The 16,740-nt window shown below is 42.3% G+C and overlaps 1 protein-coding gene across 2 annotated transcripts in view; it reads right to left on the reverse strand.

Moving 5' to 3' along the window:
- The window catches only part of prrc2b (proline-rich coiled-coil 2B), a 72,767-nt gene that overhangs the window by 11,719 nt on the left and 44,308 nt on the right, over nucleotides 1–16,740 (reverse strand). For both annotated transcript variants that reach the window (XM_059994093.1, XM_059994092.1), the window contains exons 20-28: nucleotides 14,785–14,867; nucleotides 13,113–13,340; nucleotides 12,431–12,670; nucleotides 10,230–10,316; nucleotides 9,462–9,563; nucleotides 8,733–8,925; nucleotides 7,234–7,343; nucleotides 6,780–6,907; nucleotides 6,461–6,695 (exon numbers count right to left, since the gene is read on the reverse strand). In XM_059994093.1, coding sequence (XP_059850076.1) covers nucleotides 6,461–6,695; nucleotides 6,780–6,907; nucleotides 7,234–7,343; nucleotides 8,733–8,925; nucleotides 9,462–9,563; nucleotides 10,230–10,316; nucleotides 12,431–12,670; nucleotides 13,113–13,340; nucleotides 14,785–14,867 — 1,406 coding nt within the window. The remainder of the gene's footprint in view (nucleotides 1–6,460; nucleotides 6,696–6,779; nucleotides 6,908–7,233; nucleotides 7,344–8,732; nucleotides 8,926–9,461; nucleotides 9,564–10,229; nucleotides 10,317–12,430; nucleotides 12,671–13,112; nucleotides 13,341–14,784; nucleotides 14,868–16,740) is intronic.

Below are 16,740 nucleotides of genomic sequence, written 5' to 3' on the forward strand. Positions count from 1 at the left end.
TTTGATTCCTTCTACACCCATTTCTGTTTCAGTTAATCAGTTTAGTTCATCCAACTTATTTTATCATTGATCATTAGCATCCTGCTTGTTATCTTTGTTTAATCATACACTGGGCTATATATCTACAAAGTAATCAAGTTTTTATTTGAAAAGGTAGTCTATTACTTAATATGTTACTGTAGCGATGTGCTACACACAGCGCTGAAATAACGACACGCAGTCGGTAAGTCGTTTTGAGACTAGTTTACTCAAACTTTGCGGTGCTGGCATTTAAATCCCTAGTGCCCGCCCTCTCCGGGCGGAAATGACATCGGAGGTGCATTACTAAAGTCTCCCCCCGCGCGCTGGCTACTTGTGAGCCGGTTCGCCTGCGCAGAAAGTGGTTCGCCACATAATCGGGATCAACCTCAGTTTGGGAGGTCTGCCTCTGCACCATGGTGCCTGAACCTTGACCGGCTGCGCCAAGTCCACATTGTTGGTTTGAGTCGGTCCACCGTGAAAACCTCCTCTCTCCCCCCAATGTCCAGAACATACGTGGACCCGTTGTTGTTGATCACCTTGAATGGCCCCTCGTACGGCCGCTGTAGCGGCGTCCAGTGTCCGCCCCTTCGTACAAACACAAACTTACAGGTCTTTGGGTACATGGGTCGGGGTCCGTCCGTGCTGTGAAGTTGGTGCGGGGCCAGGTTGCCGAGCCTTTCACGTAGCCTGCCCAGGACTGCTGCGGGTTCTTCCCCTTGTCCCCTTGGGGCTGGTACGAACTCTCCCGGGACGGCCAGGGGCGTGCCGTACACCAACTCGGCTTACGGGGTGTGCAGATCCTCTTTGGGCGCTGTACGAATTCCAAGCAGGACCCAGGGAAGCTCGTCCACCCAGTTAGGTCCTCTCAGGCGGGCCATGAGAGCAGACTTCAAGTGACGGTGGAAGCGTTCCACCAGTCCATTCGACTGTGGGTGGTAGGCAGTTGTGTGGTGCAGCTGCGTTCCCAACAGGCTGGAGGTGAACTGGGCGCCTCTGTCGGAGGTAAGGTGGGCCGGTACCCCAAAGCGTGCTACCCAGGTTGTGATCAGTGTTCGGGCGCAGGAATTGGCAGATGTTAGTGAGCAGGACCGCCTCTGGCCACCTCGTGAACCGGACTACCATCGTTAGGAGGTACCACGCTCCTCGGGACACAGGTAGGGGGCCCACGACATCCACATGAATGTGGTCGAACCTCCGGTGGGTGGGTTCGAACTGCTGCGGCGGGGCTTTAGTGTGCCGCTGCACCTTGGCTGTTTGGCACCGCGCGCACGTTCTGGCCCATTCACTGACCTGCTTGCGAAGTCCGTGCCACACGAGCTTGCTGGAGACCAGCCGGACGGTTGTCCTGATAGATGGGTGCGCCAAACCGTGTATGGAGTTGAAAACCCACTGCCTCCAAGCTGCCGGGATGATGGGGCGAGGTTGGCCGGTAGCCACGTTGCACAGGAGGGTTCTATCACCTGGGCCTACGAGAAAGTCCTGCAGCTGCAAACCCGAGACTGCGGTCCTGTAGCCGGGCATCTCATCGTCTGCCTGCTGCGCCTCCGCCAGTGCTGCATAGTCCACCCCCAGAGACAGGGCCCGGACAGCTGGTCTGGAGAGTGCGTCCGCCATGACGTTGTCCTTCCCCGAGACATGCTGGATGTCCGTCGTGTACTCGGAGATGTAGTACAGATGTCGCTGCTGGTGAGCCGACCAGGGATTGGACACCTTCGTGAATGCAAAGGTCAACGGTTTGTGGTCCGTGAATGCGGCGAATGGCCTGCCTTCTAAGAAGTACCTGAAATGCCGGATTGCCAGATACAGTGCCAAAAGCTCCCAGTTGAAAGCACTGTACTTGAGTTCAGGTAGTCGTTGGTGCTTGCTGAAGAATGCCAGGGGTTGCCAGTGCCCCTTGATGAGCTGCTCCAGCACCCCACCGACTGCTGTGTTGGATGCATCCACCGTGAGGGCGGTCGGAACGTCCGTTCTGGAGTGCACCAGCATCGCGGCATCTGCCAAGGCTTCCTTGGCTTTAACGAAAGCGGCCGCAGCCTCCTCGTCCCAAGTAATGTCCTTGCCTTTACCCGATATCAGGATGAACAAAGGGCACATGATATGGGCTGCTGAGGGGAGGAAACGGTGATAGAAGTTCACCATACCAACGAACTCCTGCAGGCCTTTGACTGTGTTGGGCCGGGCAAAGTGGCGGATCGCATTTACCTTGGCGAGCAGAGGTGTTGCCCCATCTTTGGTAATCCTGTGGCCCAGGAAGTTGATGGTATCGAGACCAAACTGGCACTTGGCCGGGTTGATCGTGAGGCCGTATTCACTCAGTCGGGCGTAGAGTTGACGGAGGTGGGACAGATGCTCCTGATGACTGCTGCTGGCTATGAGGATGTCGTCCAAATAGATGAAAGCGAAGTCCAGGACCCGTCCCACCGCGTCCATTAACCGCTGAAACGTCTGTGTGGCATACTTTAGGCCAAACGGCATGTGGAGGAACTCGAAAAGACCAAAAGGAGTGATGAGTGCTGTCTTGGGGACGTCATCCGGATGCATCGGGATTTGATGGTATCCCCGGACGAGGTCTACCTTGGAGAAGATCCATGCACCCTGCAGGTTTGCTGCAAAGTCCTGAATGTGTGGCACAGGGTAGCGGTCCAGTGTTGTAGCCTCGTTCAGCCTGCGGTAGTCGCCGCATGGTCTCCAGCCCAGTTGCTTTGGGCACCATCTGCAGGGGGGGAGGCCCATGGGCTGTCGGACCGCCATATGATCCCCAAATCCTCCGTCCGCTTGAACTCCTCCTTTGCCAGGCAGAGCTTTTCCGGGGGGAGCCTTCGTGCGCGGGCGTGGAGGGGTGGTCCCTGGGTTGGAATGTGGTGCTGTACCCCGTGTCTGGGCATGGCTGCCGTGAACTGCGGTGCCAGAATCGATGGGAAGTCCGCCAGGATTCTGGTGAATTTGTTGTCCGCCAGTGTAATGGGGTCCAGGAGTGGGGCTGGCAACTTGACTTCATCCAGGGAGAACGCATGGAAAGTCTCGGCATGTACCAGTCTTCTCCCTTGCAAGTCGACCAGCAGGCTGTGAGCTCGCAAGAAGTCCGCTCCCAGGAGTGGTTAGGCCACTGTGAAGTCTCATGTGAACCGGCTGGTGCTGAACTGCAGCTGCACTGTGCAGGTGCCGTAGGTCTGTATCGTGCTGCCGTTTGCGGCCCTCAGGGTGGGTCCTGGCTTCCTCTTGCGGGTGTCGACCAAGAAGCGGCGTCCTGACTGTTTGTCCCAGACATACAAGAGGCTGTCCTGGTGGCCAGCAGCCATAGTCATTAGTGGCAGCTGGCTCTGGCCCTTGCAGGGCAGGCGACAACAGCAGGCTTTTGTGCCCCACCGCTGGTGGAAGAAACACCACTGTTCACTGGCCTCCTCACTCCTGCCTCTGTGTTGTGTGCGCCCCCCTGCCGGGCCTGGTCTGGTCTGCTGTTGGGCACGTGGCCTGGTAATCTGACCGACGGACGCCACATTCTCCCTCTTGGCTTTCCACAGCATGTCTGCCCGGGCAGCCACCTTCTGGGGGTCGCTGAAATCTGCGTCGGCCAGCAGCAGATGTATGTCCTCTCCAGGAACGCTTGCTCGAACATGAAGCAGGGCTTGTGTCCGTCAGCCAGGGACAGCATATCTCGTTCATCAATGCTGACGACAGTCTGTCCCAAACTGTCCAGGTGCAGCAGGCGCGCACCCCGCTCACCCGTGAGAGGCCAAAGGTCCCAATGAGCAGCGCCTCGAATGCTTCATATTTGCCTTCTTCCGGGGGCGACTGTATGAAATCCGCAACATGGGTGGCCGTCTGCTGGTCAAGGGCGCTCACCACGTGGTAGTAACGCGTGGAATGAGAGGATATCTGCCGAATCTGGAACTGGGCTTCTGCTTGGCTAAACCACATGCGTGGTCACAGCGTCCAGAAAGTCGGCAGTTTCAGCGAAACTGCATGAACAGATGAAGAGTCGGTCATCTTTGGTCCAAATCCCATTTGGACTGTCAGGGTCACCAATGTAGTGATGTGCTACACACAGCACTGAAATAATGACACGCAGTCGGTAAGTTGTTTCGAGACTAGTTTATTCAAACTTCGCGGTGCTGGCATTTAAATCCCTAGCGCCCGCCCTCTCCGGGCGGAAATTACGTCGGAGTTGCATTACTAATGTCTCTCCCCACGTGCTGGCTATTTGTGAGCCGGTTCACCTGCGCAGAAAGTGGATCGCCACATTACTTTATTTAATTCTCTGTAACATGCAATTTTTAAAGAAAATTAATGCTTGGAAATCTAAATTTTGCACTTTTCTACTGACATACTAATGCAGAAGGCAAAAAATATACGTCTAAAATGAAATTTAATTTTAACCGTAGGGTGCCTAAGACTTTTGCACAGTACTGTATCTTGAACCTTCACAATGAACAAAGCCAGGGGTTAGACCAATGAGAAATCAAAGGTGCATGTGTATGGAAATAGAAAATGCTGATATTTTAGGATTTAAAATCTGAGATGACAGGTTTAGAGTCTTTTCTGTTAGTTGGTTTCTTGCAACAAGAGGATGCAAACAAGAGTATGGTCACCTAGAAGAAAAGTTGGAAGGATGTCCACATGCAGTGGATAGAAGAAAGTTGAAACCACAAAAAGCAATAGATGTTTTCTGATTTAACTACTTTAGATCCAAGACAGATTGTTCTGATTAAAGCAGGACATAAAAAGTACTGCAACCAAAGTGAGCTGGGGATTGGAGTGAAGTTACACATCTGGCATATTCTAAATGAATGGGGTAAGATGCTTGAGGACTGAAGAACATGCTGTACTTAAATACAAGATAAATTTTGTTTTATCTACTGGTAAAACCCAATAGTAGTAAAAGAACCAAGATTGAGATTTGAAAGTCAGTATGATAGAGATGTGCTTCAACATATTTGTTTCTTCCCCACTCAGTGCTACATCTGATCTTCTTCAGTTTTTCCACTGTGGCATCCTGCTCTTTCTTGCAATCTTTTCAGTTTCCCCACAACACAGGAGGCCTCTCTGAGTATTCCCATTTCTGCTCTAATTTTCTTGTGACTATTTAACTCTCACATGCCCACTAGGATTCCCTCTATTAGATTCTTTTGATACTCAGCTACAACTAACTGGCCTACTAAAAACCTTTTGGATAAACGATAAAACCAGAGCACGCAGAGGAAACCCATCCAGTCACAGGGAGCATGCAAACTGCATACTATCAGCACCTGAAAATGGGATCACACCTGTGGTTGGCAGAACTGTGCGGCTGCAGCACTAGCTTCTGTGTTACCCTTGATCAATCATGTTCCCATCTCCATAAATATACAATCATTCTGTATTTGTAGCCCGATGTTTATCTGACTTATAGTAAAATTTTACAATGCGATGCAGAGGATTGAGGGGTGACTAGACAGGGATATTATATATGTGGGATCATGATGTGCATAGACAGGGTGGAAGTACAGTCTTTTTCTCAGGGAGGGAAGGCATATGTTTAACATCAGAAAGAAGAAATTTAAAAGGGACATCATCCTTCACGCAAAGGGAAGTGTGCCATAAATGAAACCAGGTAGTGAATGAGCTGCCATAAATAATGGTTGCAGCAGGCACATTAGCAACATGCAAAAGCTATCTGTATCATTATATGAACGAGAGTTGTAGAGGGCTGCAGGCCAAGCACAGGTGAATGTCACTACCTCACTGGTTAACACAGTCAGTGTGGACAGGGTGGACTGATGGATCGGTTTCAATGCTGTACGGCACTACAACTCTATGAAATTCTAATTGTTCACAGAAATAAAATAATGTGCTACAAAAAGAGTTTGCCAAAATTTTGTATTACCACAGGACATAGCAGTAACACAGGCTTTACAACCTATTATACCTGCTTGATCTTTTGAGCTCACTTCCACTTTTCTCCCTTATCCTCATGTTCATCAATATCTTTAGGATCTAAAAAAATCTTATCAACCTCAGTCTTGGATACATTCAATAACTAAGTAACCCAGCTCTTTGGAATAAAGGATTTTATACTTTCAAGAATATTATCTTCCTTGTTAGGTCCTCAAAATATTGGTGAGGCTACTCATCTAAAGCAGAGAATGATTAGAATTAGACTACAATCTCTCTTCACGCATTCTTTTCTAAGAGGAATCAATTGAATTTTAAAAAAAATCAATGTAGATTTCTTCTAGGTAAATCCATGTTTTCAAATTAATTCAATTAAAAGAGCATATAAATAAAAAGTTTTAAAATGAAAACATGGGAGCAAGAGGTTCATAGAGAAGTACAATGCATTGAGTTCAAACCAAGCACATCAAAAATGAAAATCTTAAGATTAAATTGTTTGATGGCAATAAATTATTACTGAAATAAAATTGCATTTTATTTGAACAAAGATCACAGTAACTTCTTAAACCTGTATCAGCTGAGAGTCTAGGATCTGTGAAGTGGTGAGCCCAGGTTGGTTTAGTTGACTTTCATACATGAGTGTTTGATTTCCTCCAATTGCTTGATAATGAGACCCTGGCTGTGGCTTTACCATATCGGAGGTTGGAACTGCAGGGAAAGCTGTATATGGAGTTTTCAGAGGAGCCCCGGACAAGACCATTGTGGATGGCTGAGACAGACTGGCATGCATATACACTTGTGACCTGTGAACAAGATAAACTTCAGATTAATTGTTTTTGTATCTGTATAGACAATTCCGTATTATTTTGAAATGATATGACTAGTACCTGAATGGCTGCATTGAACCAAACATCTCTTGAGATTGGGAGACAGGCAATCCATTTCTCAATCCAAGGGGTGCCTGGGCCTGTAAGGATGTATGTACGGGCATTGGAATCTGATGTGCTGCAGCAGCCTAAAGAAAGAAAAGCAATCAGCCATGATAACAAGCATGGCACCCTGTTACAACTGACAATACTTATTTTTGCCCCACTACACCCAGAAGCCGTAACATAATTTTAACTAAAAGTGCTGATATCTGTCAACTTGTGTAGTGCTTTAGGATAACAGTATCACAGAAGAACTCAAACTGCTATACCTGAACAATGTCAGATGTTTTAGAATATCACATTCAGAAGGCAGCAGACACACTCCACTATTACTGGAAAGATTTTCAGACTTTAAGTTGCAAATACAGGTAATAGGCCTCATTTAAAATATGAATGAAAACGCTGTCATTACCTGAGAGAGTCCAGCCTGGAAACTTTGCTGCTGTGGAATTGATTGAGGAAGGAGGCGGGTCTGACTGGCGAAAACATGACCATCCATGTACAAAGGGGAAATATGGCTCCCTGAAAAACCACAAGAAAATGTTTTTTTCCTATTTGCAAGTTCAATGTCTAACTTACAAAGACCCAAGTTAAAAACAAATATTTCCTAAGATGATATATCATTTTATCCAGAGAAAAAGGTGAAATACTCACTCCCCACCATCACTGGAAACTTTAAAATCAAGTAAAAGTGGATTTAACTTAGTTACCTAAAACTAATGGAGGACAGTCTTCAAAACAGGCCAATTTGTAAAGCAAATTCATTTTTGTAGGATTAGTTTGCTTTCAGTAATAAAAAAAAACTACCCAGTTAATTTGTGAGCACAAATCCTGGGAAATAAAACCTAAGACATATGAGCAGAATTAGGCTATTCAGCCAATCAAGTCTGCTCTGGCATTCAATCAGGGTTGATTTATTTTCCCCTCAATCCCATTCTCCTGCCTATTCCCTGTAACTTTAAACTACTTAAGTATATCAATGACTTAGCTTCTGCAGATTCAACATCACCTGTCTAAAGAAATTCCTTCCTATCTTTGTTCTAACAGGAAGTCCTTGTATTTTGAGGCTGTGCTCTCTGGGCCTAGACACTCTTGACTATTGGAAACATCCACAACCACTCTATCTCGGACTTTCAATATTTAGTAGGTTTCCATAATACCCCCACCCCCCATTCTTCTAAACTTCAGTGAGTAAAGGCCAAAGTAATCAAACACTCTTCATAGGTTAATCCTTTCATTCCCGATATCATTCTCATAAACCTGTTCTGGACCCTAATGCCAGCACATCTTTTCTTATTTATGGGCCCCAAAATTGCTCTGTGATCTGACCAATGCCTTATAACATTTCACCATTACATCCTTTCTTTTATATTCTAGTCCTCACTAAATGATTGCCCTCCTTACTACTAACTCAACCTGCAAAGTTAACCTTTAGGGAATCCTAAGCCCCTTTGCACCTATTTCTGAAATTGCTCCCTATTTAGAAAATTATCTATACCTGTATTCCTCTATCAAAGTGCAATCCCTACATTGTATTCAATCTGTGCTGTATCCCAGAAATTAGCCTAATCTGGAAGGATCTATATATTTAGCTTCTTTTTAAACAAGCAACACACATAAAGTTCCTCTAATTGTAAGGACTTATATTTGCATGGGCTGCTCTAATTACTTACACTAACAGTAAATAAGTCACTAACATGCAATCTTTGGCAGACGGAAATCCTAGAGACTTCTTTCCCATAGCTAATGCTTTATTAATACTGTGCTATGATAATCAAATAAAATGCAAGTCAACAAGAAAGCATTGCCATAATTGTTTTATAATTTGACTACCAGAATTAAAAGTCAAGCTGTCCTTTAAGGTAATCAAAAGGCAAGCATTAATGTCAATAAGTATAGAAAATTACATACCTGGCAAAGATACTGAAGGTGCAACTGACACCATGGGCATAGGTGGCACAGAAGAACATCCAATTGAGCTGTAGCCTACACCATTAGGTGGGCCAGTGTTACATGGAGTCTGTGTACTGGCACTACTGCTACCAGGAGAGCTCTGCTCAGCAACATTAGGAGAATTTTCCCAGGCTTTGCGAGCAGATTCCATCTATTCAAATATAGAGAATAGTATAGCGTACAGAAATACTAACTGAAAAGCCTTAAATGCAAAAGCACTTTCTTCCAAATACCATGATTCATCAACACACTCATTTGCAAGGTATTAGTCACAAGTATACAGGCTACTTCAGAAAAGTGGCTAGTGAAAGCAGTTGTATACGCAAGAACAAGTTGAAATTTCATTTAGCTCAAAGACACAATGAAACATTCATTCAGAAGGGTTCTGATACAATAGGAAGTTTCCTGTGGCAAATGCATTAGTAATCAGATACATAAACAGCAAAAGAATCAAAGGAAATAAAACCAGAATTTATTTCTAAAGAAGGTTGTAATCTGGAATGGTGGAACAGATTCCTCGGGAACTTTGAACAGACAAATGAATATGCATTTGAGGAAAAATAATTTGCAATAATTTAAATGACAGCATTTTCAAAGCCAAGCACAGAAATGATGAACTATGGTCATCCTGTGCTGAATGATTTTTAAAAGTTGAGACAACAGATATTGGATGGAGCAATTGCTTACCTTTAATGTAAGGTCTGTGCTTGATATGGAAACAGGAGTGAGATTGGGACCCTGCTGGAGATGCTCTCGTCGCAGAATAGGGATTGACTGGCTCAGCGTCACCTGAAAAACAGTATCGTACTAAATAAGGACTTCAACCCAGCTTTGCACAAGGAAATGTTTAACAAGCCAGACTTGAGTCTGCTAGCATTTAGAAACACAAGAACATGAGTGGTATGGCAGGGTGGATAATGGAAATTACATTTCTCTTGTGGGAGAATCTAAAAATAGAATCTGTTTAAAAATAGGGAGGTAAAATTCTCTCTCGGGTTAGAGTCTTTGAAATTCTGCTTCCACCGCTCTTTGAGGGACAAAGTATTTCAATAATGGTAAAGGTAGATGAATTCTTGATATGCAAGATCAGCAATGATTTTAATAAATGGTAGACCAGATTTGAGGGGCCAGGCAGCATGTTTCTGTCCCTAATTTATTACATGTCCACACAAAGAGAGAGGAATAGTTATATTGATAGATTTAAATGAGAAAAGATCAAAAGGAAGGATACATGCCAGTCAAAGATTTATAATTTTAATTTCAGTAAAGTTGCATATGAAAATTTCACAAAAGTTGAACAAAATGCTATCTTGAAGGAAAAAAGTGAAAAACTATTGTTTTCAAGATATTTAAATCAAGATTTAAAGCCACAAATACATTTCCATTGCTTGGTCTTGGAACTTCAAAGAGAACTGAAAGTACGATGTTTCAATCCCTTCGGAATATAATACTCACATTGTTCACCAATACATCCTGCAATTTAGTGATTGAGTTGGAAACAGAATTCGGCACGGAGTTCTGAGGCAAATTGAAATCAGAATCCTAAAATAACAAACAAATATCTTAGTTCAACAAAGCAAAACTATCAACAGCAACACCGACCGCCAGAAACAGAAACCTTAAACATCGCCGACTGCATACATCATTGACTCAGACCTCCATGATAATTACCAAACTGACTAAACAATATCCTGACCCATATCATCCAGTAAAAGCTTCATTGAGAATTAGCCCATATTAAGAGCCTAAGATAAACCTTAATTGATGAAAAAGGTAATTTCTTTTTAATACACAGTAAATTCTAGATCAGGTTTAGTGCAACTAAAATTAAGACTACAGGAAAGTAGATCAGGAAAAATACACCTCGTTCATCAACTACTCATCATACAGAGAAAACTTTCAATATCATATAATGTACCTTCTCCAGTAAATTTTTTAATAGAATTAAAAAGCAATTAAGTCATTGAACATCAAGGACAGCTGCGCATAAAAGAAACATCTGCAAAAAACAGTGACATATAGAAGATAATGCAATGGTACCTGTGCTGTCTTTACGACAGTTATTTAGTTTATAATATTTCCGCTTAGTAATTCATTCGATAGTATTTTCTAGTTAGAATTAGAAGTGTTTAAAGTATATTCATTGCATGTAAAATATATCGGCATGTGATGACGTCACATCCGGTTTCGCCGCGTCTTGTGGGAAAATACTGGTTTGAAATTAGCGCGAGGGTGGGGGCTTACCATGAGGCAGACCTGAGCAGAAGTTGTTTTGCAGGCATGAGAAATCACAGTGAGAGCAACGCTGTAAGTTAATAGATAATCGATATATTGAACTAAGATGTTAATGCCGATCCTGTTAGAAGTAACGACGGTAGATAATGTTTATGCTTTCGTTAGTTAAAGAGTCGCGGATAGTTTGCATGGAAGTGTATTTAAAGTAGTCAATGGAGCAGGTAAACTCTCCCTGTATACTGCACCTTAGTGTAATGTAGTTATAGTCACCTTTGCAAGTATTTACACTTGAAATGTGATATTAAGGAAGGAACAAATACTGTATCAATCTTGTATTGTTTTATCAACAGTTTTCACCATATGTTAATGTGAAGAGTGAACAGTAAATGGTTAATCTTACTGCGATCTGGTTCTTATTAACTGTGGTTTATCTCGACGTTAAATTCGGCGTTCGTTACACGGGAAGGAGAACGTTACAGTACCAGAACTAAAAAGTTTAAAATAGGAAAGATTGAACTGTAAAAAGTTATTAAAACCGTGAATGTATAGTACATTTAGGGAATAAACAAGACACCATACATACAAAAGTTACTAAGAATTTAAATAGAGAAATGAGAAATTATTTTAAAGAGTGCTAGAAAGTGAAAATCATTACTGCTAGAATAGGTTAATGCAGTACAACTATGAGACTATGCAGAATATGCAGTAAAAGATGAGATGAAACAGATGAATGGCAGAATTCTGAGGAGTCCAACAAAAGCACAAAGATGACGGCCAAATCTCTATTCTCTGACTTTATTGCATATGCTATGCATGAAATACATCAGTCTCTTTTTCAATCTCTTCCTCTGTCATTTACAATATACAGTGCTAAGCATTACTTGAACACATTAGTGAGGTGACACTAAATATTCTAAGCAATTGGTTTGTGATTTCAGACAGTCATACTTTATTGATCCCAAGGGAAATTGGGTTTCGTTACAGCCGCACCAACCAAGAATAGTGTAGAAATATAGCAATATAAAACCATAAATAATTAAATAATAATGTTGATTATGCCAAGTGGAAATAAGACCAGGACCAGACTATTGGCTCAGGGTGTCTGACACTCCGAGGGAGGAGTTGTAAAGTTTGATGGCCACAGGCAGGAATGACTTCCTATGATGCTCAGTGTTACATCTCGGTGGAATGAGTCTCTGGCTGAATGTACTCCTGTGCCTAACCAGTACATTACGGAGTGGATGGGAGTCATTGTCCAAGATGGCGTGCAACTTGGTCAGCATCCTCTCTTCAGACACCACCGTCAGAGAGTTCAATATTTACATGAGCAAAAATTACACACTTCAGAGCTGCACACCGACAATTCATGGATTTGAGAGAATAACACAAGCTATTAACTTCAGCCTTCAAATAGAACTTACCTTCGGGCTCACTCCAAACTCAATTGGTGGAACTGGAATGACAGAGTCTACGTGCAAATCCAGCCCCGTTTTGGAATTTGCTCTGTTATCAGCTGCAGTTTTTGAATTGATGCCCCCATCACTTCGCTCTGCTCCTTCTGGTTCCAGACACTCCTTAGCCTTTTTGTTTTTCAGAGATCGTTCATTTCCTATTGGTCCAGGTTTGTGGTCTTTGCTCTGCCCTTCAGCTGGGTCTGGAATCTTTTTAAACACAAATAAAGGAAATAAAATCACTTTTTGCATGATTCTAAATGCTAGAAAGAAAGTATTTCATTTATACAACTTATCAGCTTTATTCAGATGTATCACTAAACTTGAATGACATCAAGTAACCTATAATATTGTTAAATCCAGTGAAGTCATAACACACTCTGTACCCCCACAACTCTACCACTCTATAAAACTAAGCCAAGTAATCCCACAGAAGACATCAGATTCCCAAATTATCTCATCAATAAAGTGAATCAAGTCAGTTCACCCAGTTATCCAAATCCTTGCTATCTTACGTTAATTCAAACATGACAGTATTTCTGATTGCTCTGTGAACCACTAACATGCAAGCCAATACAAACAACAAAGCAACTTAACCATGACTTAGTGCAGTATTAAGAAATCCCCCCCCCCCCCACAAATACTCTGTTACCTTGCTCTCTGGTCTTTCTGATTTTTGCCGTGGTTCTTTCGCATCTTCTGTTTTTCCATTTGATTTATCTACTGACGAGTCTGCACTGGCTCCACTTACTTCAGTCACTACTCCTCCCTCTGGCTTCAGAGCGCCATACGGTGAGCTTCGCTGTGAGGATGTTGCAGATGAACCTTGAGAATCAGCACTGAGTTCAACTCCACTGTCAGGTTGACTTGCCTTGAAACTCTACCAGAAATAATACCAGAAGTGTTAAAGTGCTAGCGGCTTAAGATACAAAAATACAATCATGTATCTTGTGTACATGACACAATTAAAATTACGTTTCTACATTGACATATATTTAATGTATTTCCCAGGTTGCCTTTCTTCAAAAAGACAGTATTAAAAATGCTACTGAGTCACAGGTTGCATGCCCACACCGCTTCCTATACCACCTTATAGAGGCACAAGGCAGCATGGTAGCGTAGTGGCTAGCACAATGTATTGGAACAGGTGCCCTGGGTTCAATTCGCAACACTACCTGTAAGGTGCTTGTATGTTCTCTCCGTTACCGTGCGAGTTTCACCAGATGCTCTGGTTTCCTCCCATAGTCCAAAGACGTACTGGTTGTTAGCTGAATTGGTCATTGTAAATTGTTCTGTGATTAGGCTGAAGTTAAATTGGTGGGTTGCTATGCAACATGGCTCAAAGGACCAGAAGTACCCACTCCAGGCTGTAGCTCAATAATTAAACAAATATTGAGATGTAAAACTGTTTAAAATATTAACTGAAAATTCTGGAAATAGTCAGCACATTTGGCAGCATCTGCAGAAAATTAACTAATTATTGAGCCCATTCATCAGAACTGGGAAAGAGATTTTTTAAAAAAGTAATTATATGTGGTAGAGAAGGTGGCAGGTGGGTGGACAGGACAGAAGAAATGTTTGAGATAGGAGGAGTCAGGCTTGCCATGCTGTAAATGAAGTTATCTGGTTGATAGATTAATACGGACCAGCAATGGAACATAAAAATTGCAGAATGCAAAGCTGTAGGACTCACCCAGCAAACCCAAATGTGTTAATGAAAAGAAGAAAACTGAGTCAACATCACAGATGGACTAGATACAGAGACACTGGCTGAGAATTAAAGTAGCAGGAACGATGATTCTTGCCAATGTAGACTGAATGTGAGTGCTCCATTCTAGTGTTCTTGTCTTGTTATCAAATTCTATAACTTATTTTCTCTGTATCAGAATAGGTCACTACATCAATTAAATTGACAAGTTTTCCTTCTATTAGCACTGGCTGACCTGGATGACAGCAATGCAGTCTGCATTGTGTTTACATTCATCAATTTGCTTCCTCTCTCCTCCAGTTTTAAAAAAAGGACCTTTAACCTGAAATATTAACTCTGTTCCTTTCAGATTTTGAATGGATGCAAAAAAATTTTCATGATTTTCATCTAAAAAATTTGGAACTTTATTTCACAGATGTATTAAGGGATATGGGGGTGTCACAAGGCAACTGAATTTCAGAATTGGCTCAAAGTAAAAATGGTATACAGCCACTAACTGTTAAACAATGTAAAACATTTAGGATTTTCATGAATATTACTGTACAAGATATAGTACGTTCATTTCAGTAGATCTTTTCTTACACTAATCATGAATGTTCGATATGAATATACTTACTTCAGTGCAAGTAGATTCAGACCCTGTGTAAGTATTCAAAGGTTTCGCCCAAACATCACTGCTGGTAGCCTGAACAGGAAGAGCTGCGTAAAACAAGCATTTTCAGAATAATTGTGCCTGATACAATAATGGAAGAAGTAATTAGCATTTCTATAAAGCCATATTGATTGAACTGCTAAAATAAATGCTTTTGTATTCATTACAGCATTCAATTCATTAAACAGTTGCAAGAAAATTATGGCAAATCCTTTGCAATCACCTGGTTTTCTGCTTTAGTTACTCATAGATTACAGTTGATCTCCAAAGTCACAATAATAGACAAACACAGTATGCCCAAACTAATGACACACAAACAATTGTGCTTCTTCTCAATATTGAGTACACCATTTAATCTATCACAGTCTAGGTTCAAAAAAGTAAATGAACCTCTGGGGTAATGCCTTCTGCAACAGTGTTCCAACCAATGAGATGAGATTGGAGATGGGAGATGTGAGCTGTAGAGGTGGCCCACCCCTTAAAAAAGACACACAAAGTCAGGTTACTGACAGAGCCTGCTCTTCTCAAGAAATATCTGTTTATGTGTACCATGTCTCGATCAAAATAACTTTCAGAGGACCTTAGAAGAATTGTAGAAATGCATAAAGCTGGAATATACTGCAAAACCATTTCTAAAGACCTGAGTGCTTATCAGTGCACAGTAAAAGAAATTGTCTACAAATGGAGGAAATTCAGTACTGCTGCTACTCTCCCTAGGAGTGGGTGCTCTGCAAAGACCACACCAAGAGCACAATGTGCAATGCTGAAAGAGGTGAAAAAGAACTCAATGACAACAACAAAAAACCTGCAGAAATCTCTGGAACTTGTTAAAGTCTCTGTTCGTGTGTCCACGATAAGAAAAACACTGAACAAGAATGGTGTTCATGAAAGGACACCTTGGAGGAAACAACAGTTCCTCCCCAAAATAAAAACATTGTTGCATGTGTCAAGTTTGCAAAAGACCACTTGGATGTTCCACAATGCTTCTGGGACAAGGTTCAGTGACCAGATAAAGACAAAAGTTGAACTTTTTGGCAGAAATGTACACACTATGTTTGGAGGAAAAAGGGCAATGCATATCAACACCTAAATCTCATCCTAACTGTGAAGCATGGTGGAAGGAGCATCATGGTTTGGGGCTGCTCTGTTGTCTCATGGCATGGACAGCCTGCATTCTTTGAGGAAACAATGATTTCAAAATTGTATCAGGACATTTTACATGAGAATGTCAGGGTAGCGGTCCAACACCTGAAGCTTAATAGAAGTTGGATGATGCAACAATGATCCGATACACAAGAGTAAGTCAACAACAGAATGGTTTTAAATGAAGAAAGTTTATATTTTGGAATGGCCAAGTCAGAGCCCAGACCTAACCCATGACCAGAACAAGTCTGTTCATGCAAAGTATCCCAGAAATATTAATGAACCGAAACAGTTTTGTATGGAGGAATGGTCAAAAATTCCTCCTTGCCACTGTAACAGCAGCTACCAGAAACCATTGGTGGAGGCTACTTTTGCTGAAAGGAGGTTCTACCAGTTAGTAAGTACAAGGGTTCACATACTTTCTCCAGCCAGTTCTGTGAATGATAAAACAAAGTGTTCAATAAAGACATGAAAAGTACAATTGTTTGTGTGTTTAGGCAGAATGTGTTTGTCTATTATTGTGACTTGGATGAAGACCAGACCACATTTTATGAGGAATTAATGCAGAAAACCAGGTAATTGAAAAGGATTCACAAACCTTTTCTTGCAACTGTATGTTTTTGTTTAAATATATTAGATCTGAATGATCAGGTTGCACCTATTATTAAAAAAAGTATTCCTCCTTGGATGATATACATTTCCAAATATTTAATCATAATGTATAAAGATACTTTGTGTATTTTACAAATACCAAACAGAATTTTCATTCACTGAATT

The sequence above is a fragment of the Hypanus sabinus genome, chromosome 18 (genome assembly GCF_030144855.1).
Source record: "Hypanus sabinus isolate sHypSab1 chromosome 18, sHypSab1.hap1, whole genome shotgun sequence".
NCBI lineage: Eukaryota > Metazoa > Chordata > Chondrichthyes > Myliobatiformes > Dasyatidae > Hypanus > Hypanus sabinus.